Source organism: Gopherus evgoodei, chromosome 6 (assembly GCF_007399415.2).
Source record: "Gopherus evgoodei ecotype Sinaloan lineage chromosome 6, rGopEvg1_v1.p, whole genome shotgun sequence".
Lineage (NCBI taxonomy): Eukaryota > Metazoa > Chordata > Testudines > Testudinidae > Gopherus > Gopherus evgoodei.
The window spans coordinates 124251851-124263657 of NC_044327.1; the positions used below are offsets into that span (position 1 = coordinate 124251851).

An 11807-nucleotide genomic window follows, 5' to 3' on the forward strand; every position below is an offset into this window, starting at 1 on the left:
ACTGGTCAGCTTAAAACCAGATGACTGACCTGACTAAAGTTGCAGGTGGTATGTGTCTATATAAAGACATTTTCACACAATACACAGTGGTTTTGCCATACAATTCTCACATTCCCCATGACAAAGAAATACCTTCACCTGATGCAATGGAGGCAGCCTTGATGGTCAAGTTTCTACAGAATTGCCAATGCTAAGCTTTCAAAAATCATTAGGCCCCAAAACATCATGAGATTGACTTAAAATTCAGGGAAGTTTTTATTTGCGTCCAGGTTTTAGGGTAGTCAGGGCTTTCAAGCTTTTTTTCCACAACCACAAAGGGCTAAAAATGATATAGTGTGTGTGAACGCACACATATAGTGTGTTTGTGTGTATGTACATACATATATCTAGTGTGTGTGTGCAAGCACCTGTGAACGTGTGTGTGTACGTATGGTGTGTTGTGTATATACACCTCTACCCCAATATAACGCTGTCCTCGGGAGCCAAAAAAATCTTACCACGTTATAGATGAAACCATGTTATATTGAACTTGCTTTTATGCGCCAAAGCGTGCAGCCCTGCCCCCGTGGAGTGCTGCTTTACCGCGTTATATCCAAATTTGTGTTATATCGGGTCACGTTATATTGGGGTAGAGGTGTATATAAATTAAAGCAGAGCTTCTTACAGAAATCACATGACTCTAGGATCTGGAGCTTCAAGAAAACCACCAAACTGCAGGGATGTTATTGTGAGAGCTGGTGACACTGAGTACCAGTTGTGAAAGTAGAATGAATTATATTGTGAAAATAGAAAGGATTAAAGAAATGCTGTCTGTACCTTTAAGCAAAACTGTTGGAATGCTGCAATCCAGGTGTCAGGAATACAGACATTCACATAGAACAAGTGCACCATTTAAGGGCAATTGGTGAAGTATTAGCCTTAGATCGATAAGAGTTAGTAAGGAAATAGGAAATGCATGCTATACCCCTGGTGAATTTTACTGTTTTGCTTTCTTTGCCCCTTTGTCTAATTCCCGCTCTTTTATCTGTATAAATAAGACTGTTTGGGTCTTGCATGGCCACTCACATTATCTGGGTGTTATTGGCGGAGCGCTGCGCTAATAAAACAGAGTGGTCTGAAAAATTGTGAGTCGTGATTCTAACTTTGACACAGTGCAGAATGGGCACTATCCTGTTGGCCATGGGTAGGGTGACCAGACAGCAAATGTGAAAAATCCTGACGGAGGGTGGGGGGTAATAGGAGCCTATATAAGAAAAAGACCCAAAAATCGAGACTGTCCCTATAAAATCAGGACATCTGGTCACCCTAGCTATGGGACAGGGTGGCAGGGGCCACAAGTTAGCCCTGCCCTCTGCCAGCCTGGACTGACCCCATCCCTTGGACGCTGCCCTTTGCCTGCCTGGGGGAGAAGCAGCTGCGTCTGCTTACAATGGACTGGGCCATTTCGGGCAACTGACAATTTTTTTTTACAATTTCAAACTGTATTTTTTTTTAACAGGAAATGCCCTAAAAACGTTGACAAAACTCCAAAACTGTGAAATTAAAAGTGTGGGGTATCACCGGGGGGGAGGGGCTACAAGAACCGCTTCCGGGTCAGGGCCTGTGCTTGCCCCGCCGCGGCGTGCTGGGGGCGTGACCTTCCCGCTGAAGGGGCGGAGCGGAAGCGGCCATTTTGTGCAGAGTGTGCAAGGCGCCGGCGGGAGCCGCAGCTGCAGGAGACAGCACCGGCTCGCCCCTCAGCCCAGCAAGATGCTCTCGGTCCGCGTGGCTGCTGCCCTCGCCCGCGCGCTGCCCCGGCAGGCCGGCCTGGTGAGAACGCGCTGGGCGCGGGGCAGCCGGGCGCGCCCGCCGCCATCTTGGAGTCCGGGCCTGGGGTGACATTGAGAGGGGTCCGCGGGGCTGCCGCCTCCTTCCCCTACCTGGAGCCGGACCCCCGCCTTCCTCCTGTGGCTGGGTGCTGCGGGGGCTCGGCTCCAGCTAAGGCCGGCCCAGCCCGGGTCCCTGGGGCCGGCGGAGACGCGCGGGGGGTGGGAGGGCAAGCTCCGGCCTGGGGTAGCCCTGGCAGCTTCCCGCCCCACCACTTGGAGGCCTTGGGGTCTCGGGGGGTTGGGGTGGGAGTGCAGGGATCTCTGAGGCTATTCAACACTAGGCAGTGACCCTGGTGAAGGTGAGTGGGGGGCTTCGGTGGCTTCCCAAGTCTTACTGGCCTGGCATTTGCTTGTGTTAACATTCTTTGAGACAGTCCTCTGGAAGCCTTGGGGCTGCTTTGTTTTGTGTCGTTTGCCTTTGTGGCACTAGCTTTTTAGTTGTCTTTTACCCGAACTCATGTTAATTGAGCTCACCTATGAGGTTGAGAACTTCAGGAGGATGCTCTATGCTTAAATTGATCACTTCAAAAAAAATTTCCCAGTTTCTGACAGTGCCCGTTTAAAAATTCTTTTAAAAAAAAAACCAAAACCGTCCTGTGGCTTAAAAACCGTTATAGAAAGTGATTAAACTTGAAGTGCTGTGAGTGGTAATCGCCCTCCTTAAAGCACTTCTGGAAGATGCTCATATGTTATAGTGTTGAGGACAGTATAGAATCTGAATGGAAAATGCATTAAGTAAATTAAAAAATAGGAACTCTTTACTAGCTACTCTTAGTTATACTAATCTTGGGCCTGATCTTGCAAACTATGTAGGAGGCCTTCTGTTGAAGTCAGTGGGGCTCTGCCAGGGGTATCTCCAGGAAGCAACTTGTGAAATTGAGGAATTAGGTGTTGGGTTTCTGTTTGGAAATTTTATATATGCAGATTGCTTTCAAGGTGGTGGTGTCCTTTAAAATATTGTGTGCCTTTTGCATAGTTTTTACATAGTCACTAGAAACGCACAATAAATTACCGACTCTCATTAAACAAAATGTTTTTTGTTAGGTTTCTAGAAATGCCCTCGGTGCAACATTTGTTGCTACAAGGAACATCCATGCCTCCAAAACTAGTCTTCAAAAAGTTGGTGAGTCCAGAGAAACTTCTTAACATAAGACACCAAATTTACAAATGCAGATTTGCTAACCAAATGACAATATTCACAGCAGATAGAAAGATGACCTTGCAATATAAGTTCTGCATTTCAGTTTGTAAACATGTCTCCCATCTCTTTGTTTTGTGGAGATTTCTTTATATCGAACTGTCTTTTAGAAGTTTTGTGGATATTAAGATGTACCTTAATATTTTGTTTGACAACCAAGTAATTCAGTGGTATGCTCAAACCAGAGGGAATGATATTGTAGTCTTAAGCATCAGATCTAGTGTACCTGGAAATGAAGGTTGAATTTAGCCTTTCTAAAAGAGATAAAGGGAGTACCATGCAGAAGAGCTTTAAAGTCTTAAACCGCAGGTTCCTTGTTAGTTCAGTATTTGTGCTAAACTCAGGACTCTGTCAAGAAGTGCTTGGGTTTGACCCTGTGTCCTTGGCCATAGTTTCTCTGTCTCTCCAGCAGTATGCTTTGTCTGCTTTACTGTATTTTTCAGTGGTGCTGTATATGACTAGTCAAGTGGTTTAAGACCTCTTAGGATGAATGACATTTTTTAATGAAATGTGTATGTATGAGCCTAGCTTGTCTATCCTGCTGGTACAAGCTTTTGACCTTAGTTTGACACTGAACCATAACCAAGTTCTAATGGAGTAAGACACAACTTGTTAGATTAAACATAAATTAAAACAAAGAACTAAACAGACTAGATTTTTTTAACAAAGCAAGATTAGTCTGTTTAGTTCTTTGTTTTATTTTTTCCTTGCTTTGCAGTAATGAAAAAATAAACTGTTCAGTTTCTTCAATTTTACTTCCATATGCTAATGCAGCACACTACTACAGTCTTTGAGTTGGGAGTTTTAAGAGAAAGTTTAAGAAGTGAACAATCTGCATTTTATGGGAACACTTCTCTGGCTTTTTTTATAAAACTTTGTTTCTGCATTTACAGAATTGTAATAGTTACCTAGTCCATGTGAGTGCTATACTAGTCTATCCACAGCAGAACTAATTTAGATTCTGCAACTGGATTAGACTAGATGCCCCCAATTGGAGCCCTGTAGCAGTTTGTCACTACCTGTCCAGCTTTTGACCTCTCAGTGGGTCAAAATCTAATGCTTTCATCCTTTTTGGAGAGCTAAGTGCTCACATCTTAATACGCTTCAGCCAGCATCACTCCTGAATTCATCTTGCTGCCTCAGAGGCACTGTGCTGTTACGGTGACAGAAAATTCCCATTTAGATATGGGAGCAGATAGGGCTACCATTGGCTGTTTCTCCCCAGCAAGCTGTAGTTCTAAAGAACAGTTGTGCCTAAAATCTTGCATTAAGCCTATTTTAACTTATATTTTCTTGAATTAATGCTGCTTAATTCGCACAGCTGTTTTAACAAGGTACTGTTCCAGTTTAAAATTGTTTGTTCTTACCAGGCACTGCTGAGGTATCTTCTATTCTTGAGGAACGTATTCTGGGAACTGACACCTCTGTTGAGCTAGAAGAGACTGGGCGTGTGCTGTCAATTGGTGATGGTATTGCCCGTGTATACGGACTAAGGAATGTTCAAGCAGAAGAAATGGTGGAGTTCTCTTCTGGATTAAAGGTAAACTTGATACAACTAAAACTTTCTTTGTCTGTTTCTCAGAATGCTAAAAGTATCACTGGAACATCTCTGAGATTCTGCTTGATAGCATGTTTTGTTCAGAAGCACTTATCCTCTACTTCGTATGGGAGTGCAGGGAACATTTGGAGTACCATTTGTTGTGGAGATGAGAATTTAAATTGGAATCTGAACAATAATGTTATGGTTTTAGGGTGTTGGTATTTAGTCTACCTCAGATGTATCACTGTCTTGCTTTTTTTATTTCATCACATTTTCACTTACAGGATAAGTCTTAAGATGGAAACTAAACAGAACAGATGAACTTGGTGGGTCTGAAGGAGGGGCTTCCCTAGCTTCAGAGAATAAGTTCCTTCGCTGAACTAAAAAAAAAGTGTAATTACCACAGCTGAATACAGTGTACAGTGATTAGTGGATTCTTTATTCAGGAGTGAACAGTCCAGTATAAACAAAGCAGTGAGCTGAGCATATTGTTTTGCCCCTCACAACACCTGTGAGTGCTTGGTTAGTAACTCCTAATGTCTAGTAACTTATGAGTGACTTTTGTTTTCTATATGACTTGTCTCTCCAGAATAACGGGAGGGCCCTTGAACTTGATACTAGATGCCTATGACTACTCTGTTTCAGGGAGTGAGGTTTTTTTTTTAAATCTAACTAGATGTTAGATTTCCAAGCCATCTTTAAATTAAAGCTCCCTCATTCTACTAATTTTTGGCACAAACACTTCTCAAAGACTACACTTTCCAGGAAAAGAGTTAATTCATTATGTGCACCGAAACTTTTTAAAGGGGGCATTAGTTACCCCTTTGAACTGAAGTTTCAGTTGTCATAGTGCTGAAATATTTACTTTGAGGGAAATTATTTTATCACTACATCTGAGTGTTATGTGATATTATTTATCCCTATATCTCTTCTCAGAGGTAACTGTCTGTTACTTTTTTGCTAGTCTTAAATCCAGAATTGCTTGCTTAAGAATATAAGAATGGTTTGACCCAGTATGATCAATGATCCATCTAGCCCAGTATCCTGCCTTCCGATTATGGCTGGTGCCAATAGTTCAGAGAGAATGTACAGAACAGAGCAATTATCCAGTGATGCATCCCTTGTTGTCAAGTCTCAGATTCTGGCATTCAGAGGTCTAGAAGCAGTCAAAGCATGGGGTTGTATCCCTGACCATCTTGGCTAATAAGTTCATGGAGGATAGATAGGTCCATAATGGCTAATTCTTTTTTTTTTTTTTTTTAAATCCACTTATACTTTTGGCCTATACAATGGGGGAAGGGATAGCTCAGTGTTTTGAGCATTGACCTGCTAAACCCAGGGTTGAGTTCAGTCCTTGAGGAGGCCACTTAAGGATCTGGGGCAAAATCAGTACTTGGTCCTGCCAGCGAAGGCAGGGGGCTGGACTCGATGACCCTTCGGGGTCCGTTCCAGTTCTAGGAGATAAGTATATATCCATTTTAAAAAAAAAAAAATTCCCCTACAAGGAGCTCCACACCTTGACTGCATTGTGTGAAGAAGTACCTTGATTTTTTTTTTTTTTTTTTTAAAACCTGCTGCCTATTAATTTCACCAGACTTTTGGTTCTTGTGTTATGTGAAGGGGTAAATAACACTTGTTTTCTTCATAACATCCATGATTTAATAGACTTTTATCATATCCTGCCTTAGTCATCTCTTTTCTAAGCTGAACAGTCCCATTTTCTTTAATCTTTCCTCTTACAGGCGTTGTCCTATATCCTAATCATTTTTGTTGCCCTTCTCTTTTTCCAATTCTAATATCTTTTTTTAGAGATTGGGTGACAAGAATTGATTTATATAATGGCGTTATCTTTTCTGTCTTAGTCCTTATCCCTTTCCTAATGATTCCTAACATTGTTAGCTTTATTAACTGCTTCTGCACATTGAGTGGATGTTTTCAGAGAACTATCCACAATGACTAAGATCTTTCCTCTGTGGTAAGGGCTAACTTAGACCGCCGTCCATTTTATATGTATAGTGAGGTGGTTTTCCATATGCATAACTTTGTATTGTCTTGTGTCTTGTCTTTAATTTGAAACACGCCTCTAGAGTTCCCTTTCCTTCTAGAAACGGCTTGACTATAGATGCACAGCCTCAATCTACCTGCTGTGGCAACTTCATCTATGGAGACCTCAAATGTGTGTTAAGCCTATTATCATTCAGAATACTTTCATTTTTTAATTCTCTAATATCTGGTTAAATTCTTGCAAGAACTAACTGAATTCCTACCTGCATCATGTTGTTCCATAATGGCATCACCTCTGTTTTAGGTATGTCTCTGAACTTGGAACCTGACAATGTTGTGTTGTGTGTTTGGTAACGACAGACTGATTAAGGAAGGGGACATTGTGAAGAGGACTGGTGCCATTGTGGATGTCCCAGTTGGTGATGAGCTCTTGGGCCGTGTTGTAGATGCACTGGGTAATGCCATTGATGGAAAGGTAAATGTGGCAAACAAATATTTGCTGTATCTTAACTTATATAGTGACATATGCTTTGTGAATAACTACAAAATCTTTCTTTGCTTTCAAGGGGCCACTTGGTTCTAAGATGCGTAGGAGAGTTGGTCTAAAGGCTCCTGGGATCATTCCCAGAATCTCTGTGCGTGAGCCCATGCAAACTGGCATCAAGGCTGTGGATAGTTTAGTACCCATTGGCCGTGGCCAACGCGAATTGATCATTGGTGACAGACAGACAGGGTAAGCAATCCGTGTCTTCTGAAGCTTATTGTTTAATGTCTAAGCTGCTAAGGAGTTGTTTCTTCATGGAAGAAATGGTGTAAATATACAAAGCTAAGCTATACATGTGGAGGGAAGAAAATAAAGTAACTTGGACAAATTAGCCCATTTCAGTTCTTACTTTCTACTACTTTGCAGCAAAACTTCAATTGCTATTGACACAATCATCAACCAAAAAAGATTTAACGATGGAACTGATGAGAAAAAGAAACTATACTGTATATATGTTGCAATTGGTCAGAAGAGATCTACTGTTGCCCAGCTGGTGAAGAGGCTTACTGATGCAGGTATAAAGAGTTGGAGAAAACACTGGAATTCTTTTAGTTAAAGTGACTTTCCAATTCAGCTTTTACACTAATACTATTCCTTCTGTGCATTGAATAATGGGTTAACTGGTGCAAATGTGTTAAACGCCATGGGAGTGCACAAAGCTCCCTAAGAGCAAACTGTCTGCTGAATCCCTGATGCACAAGAAAAGAACTAGCTTGATTTCAGATCCCAGGTTGTTTTGCAGTACTTTCAATTGGCAGAAAATGCACATTCTGTGGATGGGTATTCTTTGGAAGTTGCTGAGGCAAGCCTGGAACCTGACAGTGCTCCTGTCTGGGTGGCTTGTCTGAGTAGAACTACACTATTGATTTTAATTTCTAGCCAGCCCTTCTCTTTGGTAGTAGGCTAGTAACTAACTCTACCTGAAAAATGCTGTGCATTGTACACACTTCATAAAGTGGAATCATTTCCTGTGTCTACACTTCATGTGCAGATGAGGTTTGCACAAAATGGGGCATTTTAAAAGTAATGATAGCAGGTGAGGCTGAAGGAAAGACCTTAATTGTAGTCTCATGGTTAGTTACTACAAATGTTCTAGGTCAAATAGAAGATTCTCCTTTGCTTACCTCTATTTTGAATTCCATAGTCTTTCACTGTTTGAAAATACCCAACACTGACCATGGAGCTGTATTGCTTTGCTTCTTGGGCAAGTGATGTCAACTTCTGGCAGGGGGGAGAAAGTTCAACTCTGCTGTGGTAGTCCCATGGAGCAAAGGGCAGTGATATAACTTTGCAGAAGCTGAGAAATTGTTGCCTTGGAGTCACCTGAAGAAGGAGCCCTTTATCTGCTTAAATATGCATAAGCTTATGTACTATAGCACAGCCGCTTCATTTCAATTTAAACTATAAATGTATCTCCTTAGAGGGAGACCAAAACAGTGACTGAATTAGTAACAAGACTTCATATTCTAACAGGCTTGTAATTCTAAGAGGAAGAGTCTAAAGGGTTTTTAAATAAAAGAACATTATCAATAACTGTCTCAAACTCTTTTCAGATGCCATGAAGTACACTATCGTGGTTTCTGCAACAGCATCTGATGCTGCTCCTCTTCAGTATCTGGCTCCTTATTCTGGTTGCTCCATGGGAGAGTATTTCCGAGACAATGGGAAACATGCTCTAATCATTTATGATGACTTATCCAAACAGGTAAAATGAAATATTCCCTATTTCAGGAAATTGTGACATAGCTTTGGGAACTTAACACTGGAATTTAAACAGACTATGGTTTAGACTTGTCATTAGAAATTTGTTACTGTTCTAAAGCCTTTTTCTTTATTTTTATACAGGCTGTTGCCTACCGTCAGATGTCTCTGCTGTTGAGACGGCCGCCTGGTCGTGAGGCCTATCCTGGTGACGTGTTCTACCTACACTCTCGTCTCTTGGAGAGAGCGGCCAAAATGAATGACTCCTTTGGAGGTGGCTCTCTGACTGCCCTTCCTGTCATTGAGACTCAGGCCGGTGATGTGTCAGCCTACATTCCAACTAATGTAATCTCCATCACTGATGGACAGGTAGGATTTAAGGATATATTCCTTTTTGTGCTAGTGTAACTGGGTGATAAGTAATCAACACTCACTATTAAAGTGCATAAAATCTGTTAGTATCAAGGTAGAAACTCCAGAAATCTGTCTTCACAGATCTTTTTGGAAACTGAACTGTTCTACAAAGGCATCCGTCCAGCCATCAATGTTGGGCTGTCTGTTTCCCGTGTGGGTTCTGCTGCCCAGACCAGAGCCATGAAGCAGGTGAGCATAAAATAACTTAAATGTTACTAGAACACTTTTTGCTTAAAAACAAGTACCTTTAGGTCCTGTCCTATGCTCCTTTTCACTTCCTTTTGCTAGCATTTAAGATCATAACGTGAAAAGTAACTGCACACTAAAACTGACTTCACTTTTTTACATAAAGCCAATTGTAAATAACTGTAAACTCTCAAAGAAAATCTCAAGAAACTGGCCTCAGTGTTCTGTTTTTGTAAATATTGGTGGAGTTATAGAAATTCCCCCCCCTCAATTTAGACATGATGAAATCAAACAGAAGTATCCAACTATTGTCTATGTTGAATCCAGAACTGAAGGTATTATCTCTGATCAGACTTGTGGTAATCTGCTTAATCAAAATAAGAAGGCAGTTAACATTAACTTTAAGGTAAATTGCAAAATTATTCTCCACTGAAGAGTTTACTTCAGGATGCAACACAGCTCCACTACCTGAACTTCTGCTTACCTCTCTCTCCTTCTTGACAGTCTGATTTTTTTTCTTCTCATCCTTGCACCATTGTGGTGCTCCTTATGCTTAAGTGATTTTAATAACCATCATTCAGACCTGAAATGAATCCATGTTGCTCTGATAGCTTTCTAAGGAAAATAAGTTAGAGGATTTTAGCTGCTTACAAAATGTGGCATATAACCAAACCCAATGATTTTTTTTCTTGTATATTAGGTGGCCGGTACCATGAAGCTAGAATTGGCTCAGTATCGTGAAGTAGCTGCTTTTGCTCAATTTGGGTCTGATCTGGATGCTGCTACTCAACAGCTCCTGAATCGTGGTGTGCGTCTGACTGAGCTTCTCAAACAAGGACAGTATTGTGAGTCCCCTGTCTTTATACAACATTTAACTAGCTGGGGAAGAAACAGGTCTGGGTCCATAGCAGGGTCAGACTGGCTACAGCCAATGTGAAACATTTCAGTCCTTTTAGGTGACTTCTGGTTCTGATATGGTATTGCTAGGCCACTTGAGCTTTCTGACTATTAATCATCAGGTCATCTTCTGTGAGTACAGCTACAATAACATAAAGCTGAGTAGTTGTGAACAAGATATTTGCAGAATGCAGTCTTCATTATTTTTGAATCACCTTGTTACAAATATACAGTGAGGTTTCCGGGGACTCCAGCACAACACTGAGCTATGTTCTGACGTGAGAAATAGTTTGGCTAACACTGCCCTCTTCTGTGCAGCCCCCATGGCTATTGAGGAACAGGTTGCAGTCATCTATGCTGGTGTAAGAGGTTACTTGGACAAACTGGAGCCCAGCAAAATCACCAAATTTGAGAGTGCTTTCCTAGCCCACGTTCTGAGCCAGCAACAGACCCTTCTTGCCACAATCAGGTATGTATGTCTTCAGGGTTCCCACTTTTATTTTAAAGGTGATGTATCCGTAAATACTGCAGACATAAGACTAAGATTCTTATTGGTATGTAACAGTGAAGTCTTGAGCATTGAAATTGGATTTTTAATTGTGTAAGTAGTCACTGTTAAATGATTCATTCCCCTCCTTCCCCATTTGACGGATAGCATTTGAGGGCACATGACCTGGTCTTCAAAGCGTATCTGAAGCATGTTTATCTTGAAGTAAAGATCACTGGCAACAAACAGAACCTCATTTAACCTAGATACTGAATTTGTGCCAAAGTATACTTTGATTCTCACCACAACTGAAGTCTTACTGATGTTTCCACAAAATACTGCCTTCAGTAGTAATGCCTTAATCTTGCCTTCCTGTTCATTCAGTTGCTAGCCTGACACAGACCTCCCACTTAAGTTAGTAAGATTCTAGATAGCTGCTTTTTGTTTTTTGTTTTGTGTCAAGAGGGAAGGGTTAGGGAATGACCTATTATTGGATCTGAAGTGTAATTCATGCCTGTCTTTTTCCTAACAGGACCGATGGGAAGATCTCTGAACAAACAGATGCCAAGCTGAAAGAAGTAGTCACAAACTTCCTGGCTACTTTTGAAGCATAAACACTTAACTGTTGTAACATGCCACACTGTTTGTCACTGAATTCTAGGGCTCTAACTCCATTCTTCAGAAGTTTAAAGTATGTGTGACTTGACTGTACAGATCTCATTGAGAATAAAAGGTTCCATGTAAAAAAGTTGTAGACATTCAGTATAAACTGGCACCTTTCTATCCAGGTATTCTAGGTGTGTCTACAGAAACTACTAAAGCAACACAAATTTAAAAATATAACTTTTCCCCACTCATTGAGGTGCTGTTTATAATTCTGGAAAGCATATGGAAAACATCATAAGGCTCAAATTTTGTCACAATATTTAGATCAAATTTTGTTTAATGCACAAGTATTTTTCCAGGGA

General features: G+C 41.2%; 1 protein-coding gene across 1 annotated transcript; it reads left to right on the plus strand.

Annotated features, from left to right (window-relative positions):
• Positions 1-1650: 1650 nt before the first annotated feature.
• On the plus strand, positions 1651-11593 carry ATP5F1A (ATP synthase F1 subunit alpha). The gene is given in 14 exon segments (XM_030566375.1): positions 1651-1809; positions 2913-2991; positions 4437-4606; position 4818; positions 6915-6945; positions 6947-7085; positions 7177-7343; positions 7521-7669; positions 8708-8859; positions 9000-9224; positions 9351-9458; positions 10156-10300; positions 10671-10821; positions 11372-11593. Coding segments are annotated over 14 exon segments (1659 nt in total). The 5' UTR covers positions 1651-1749; the 3' UTR covers positions 11454-11593.
• Positions 11594-11807: the final 214 nt, after the last annotated feature.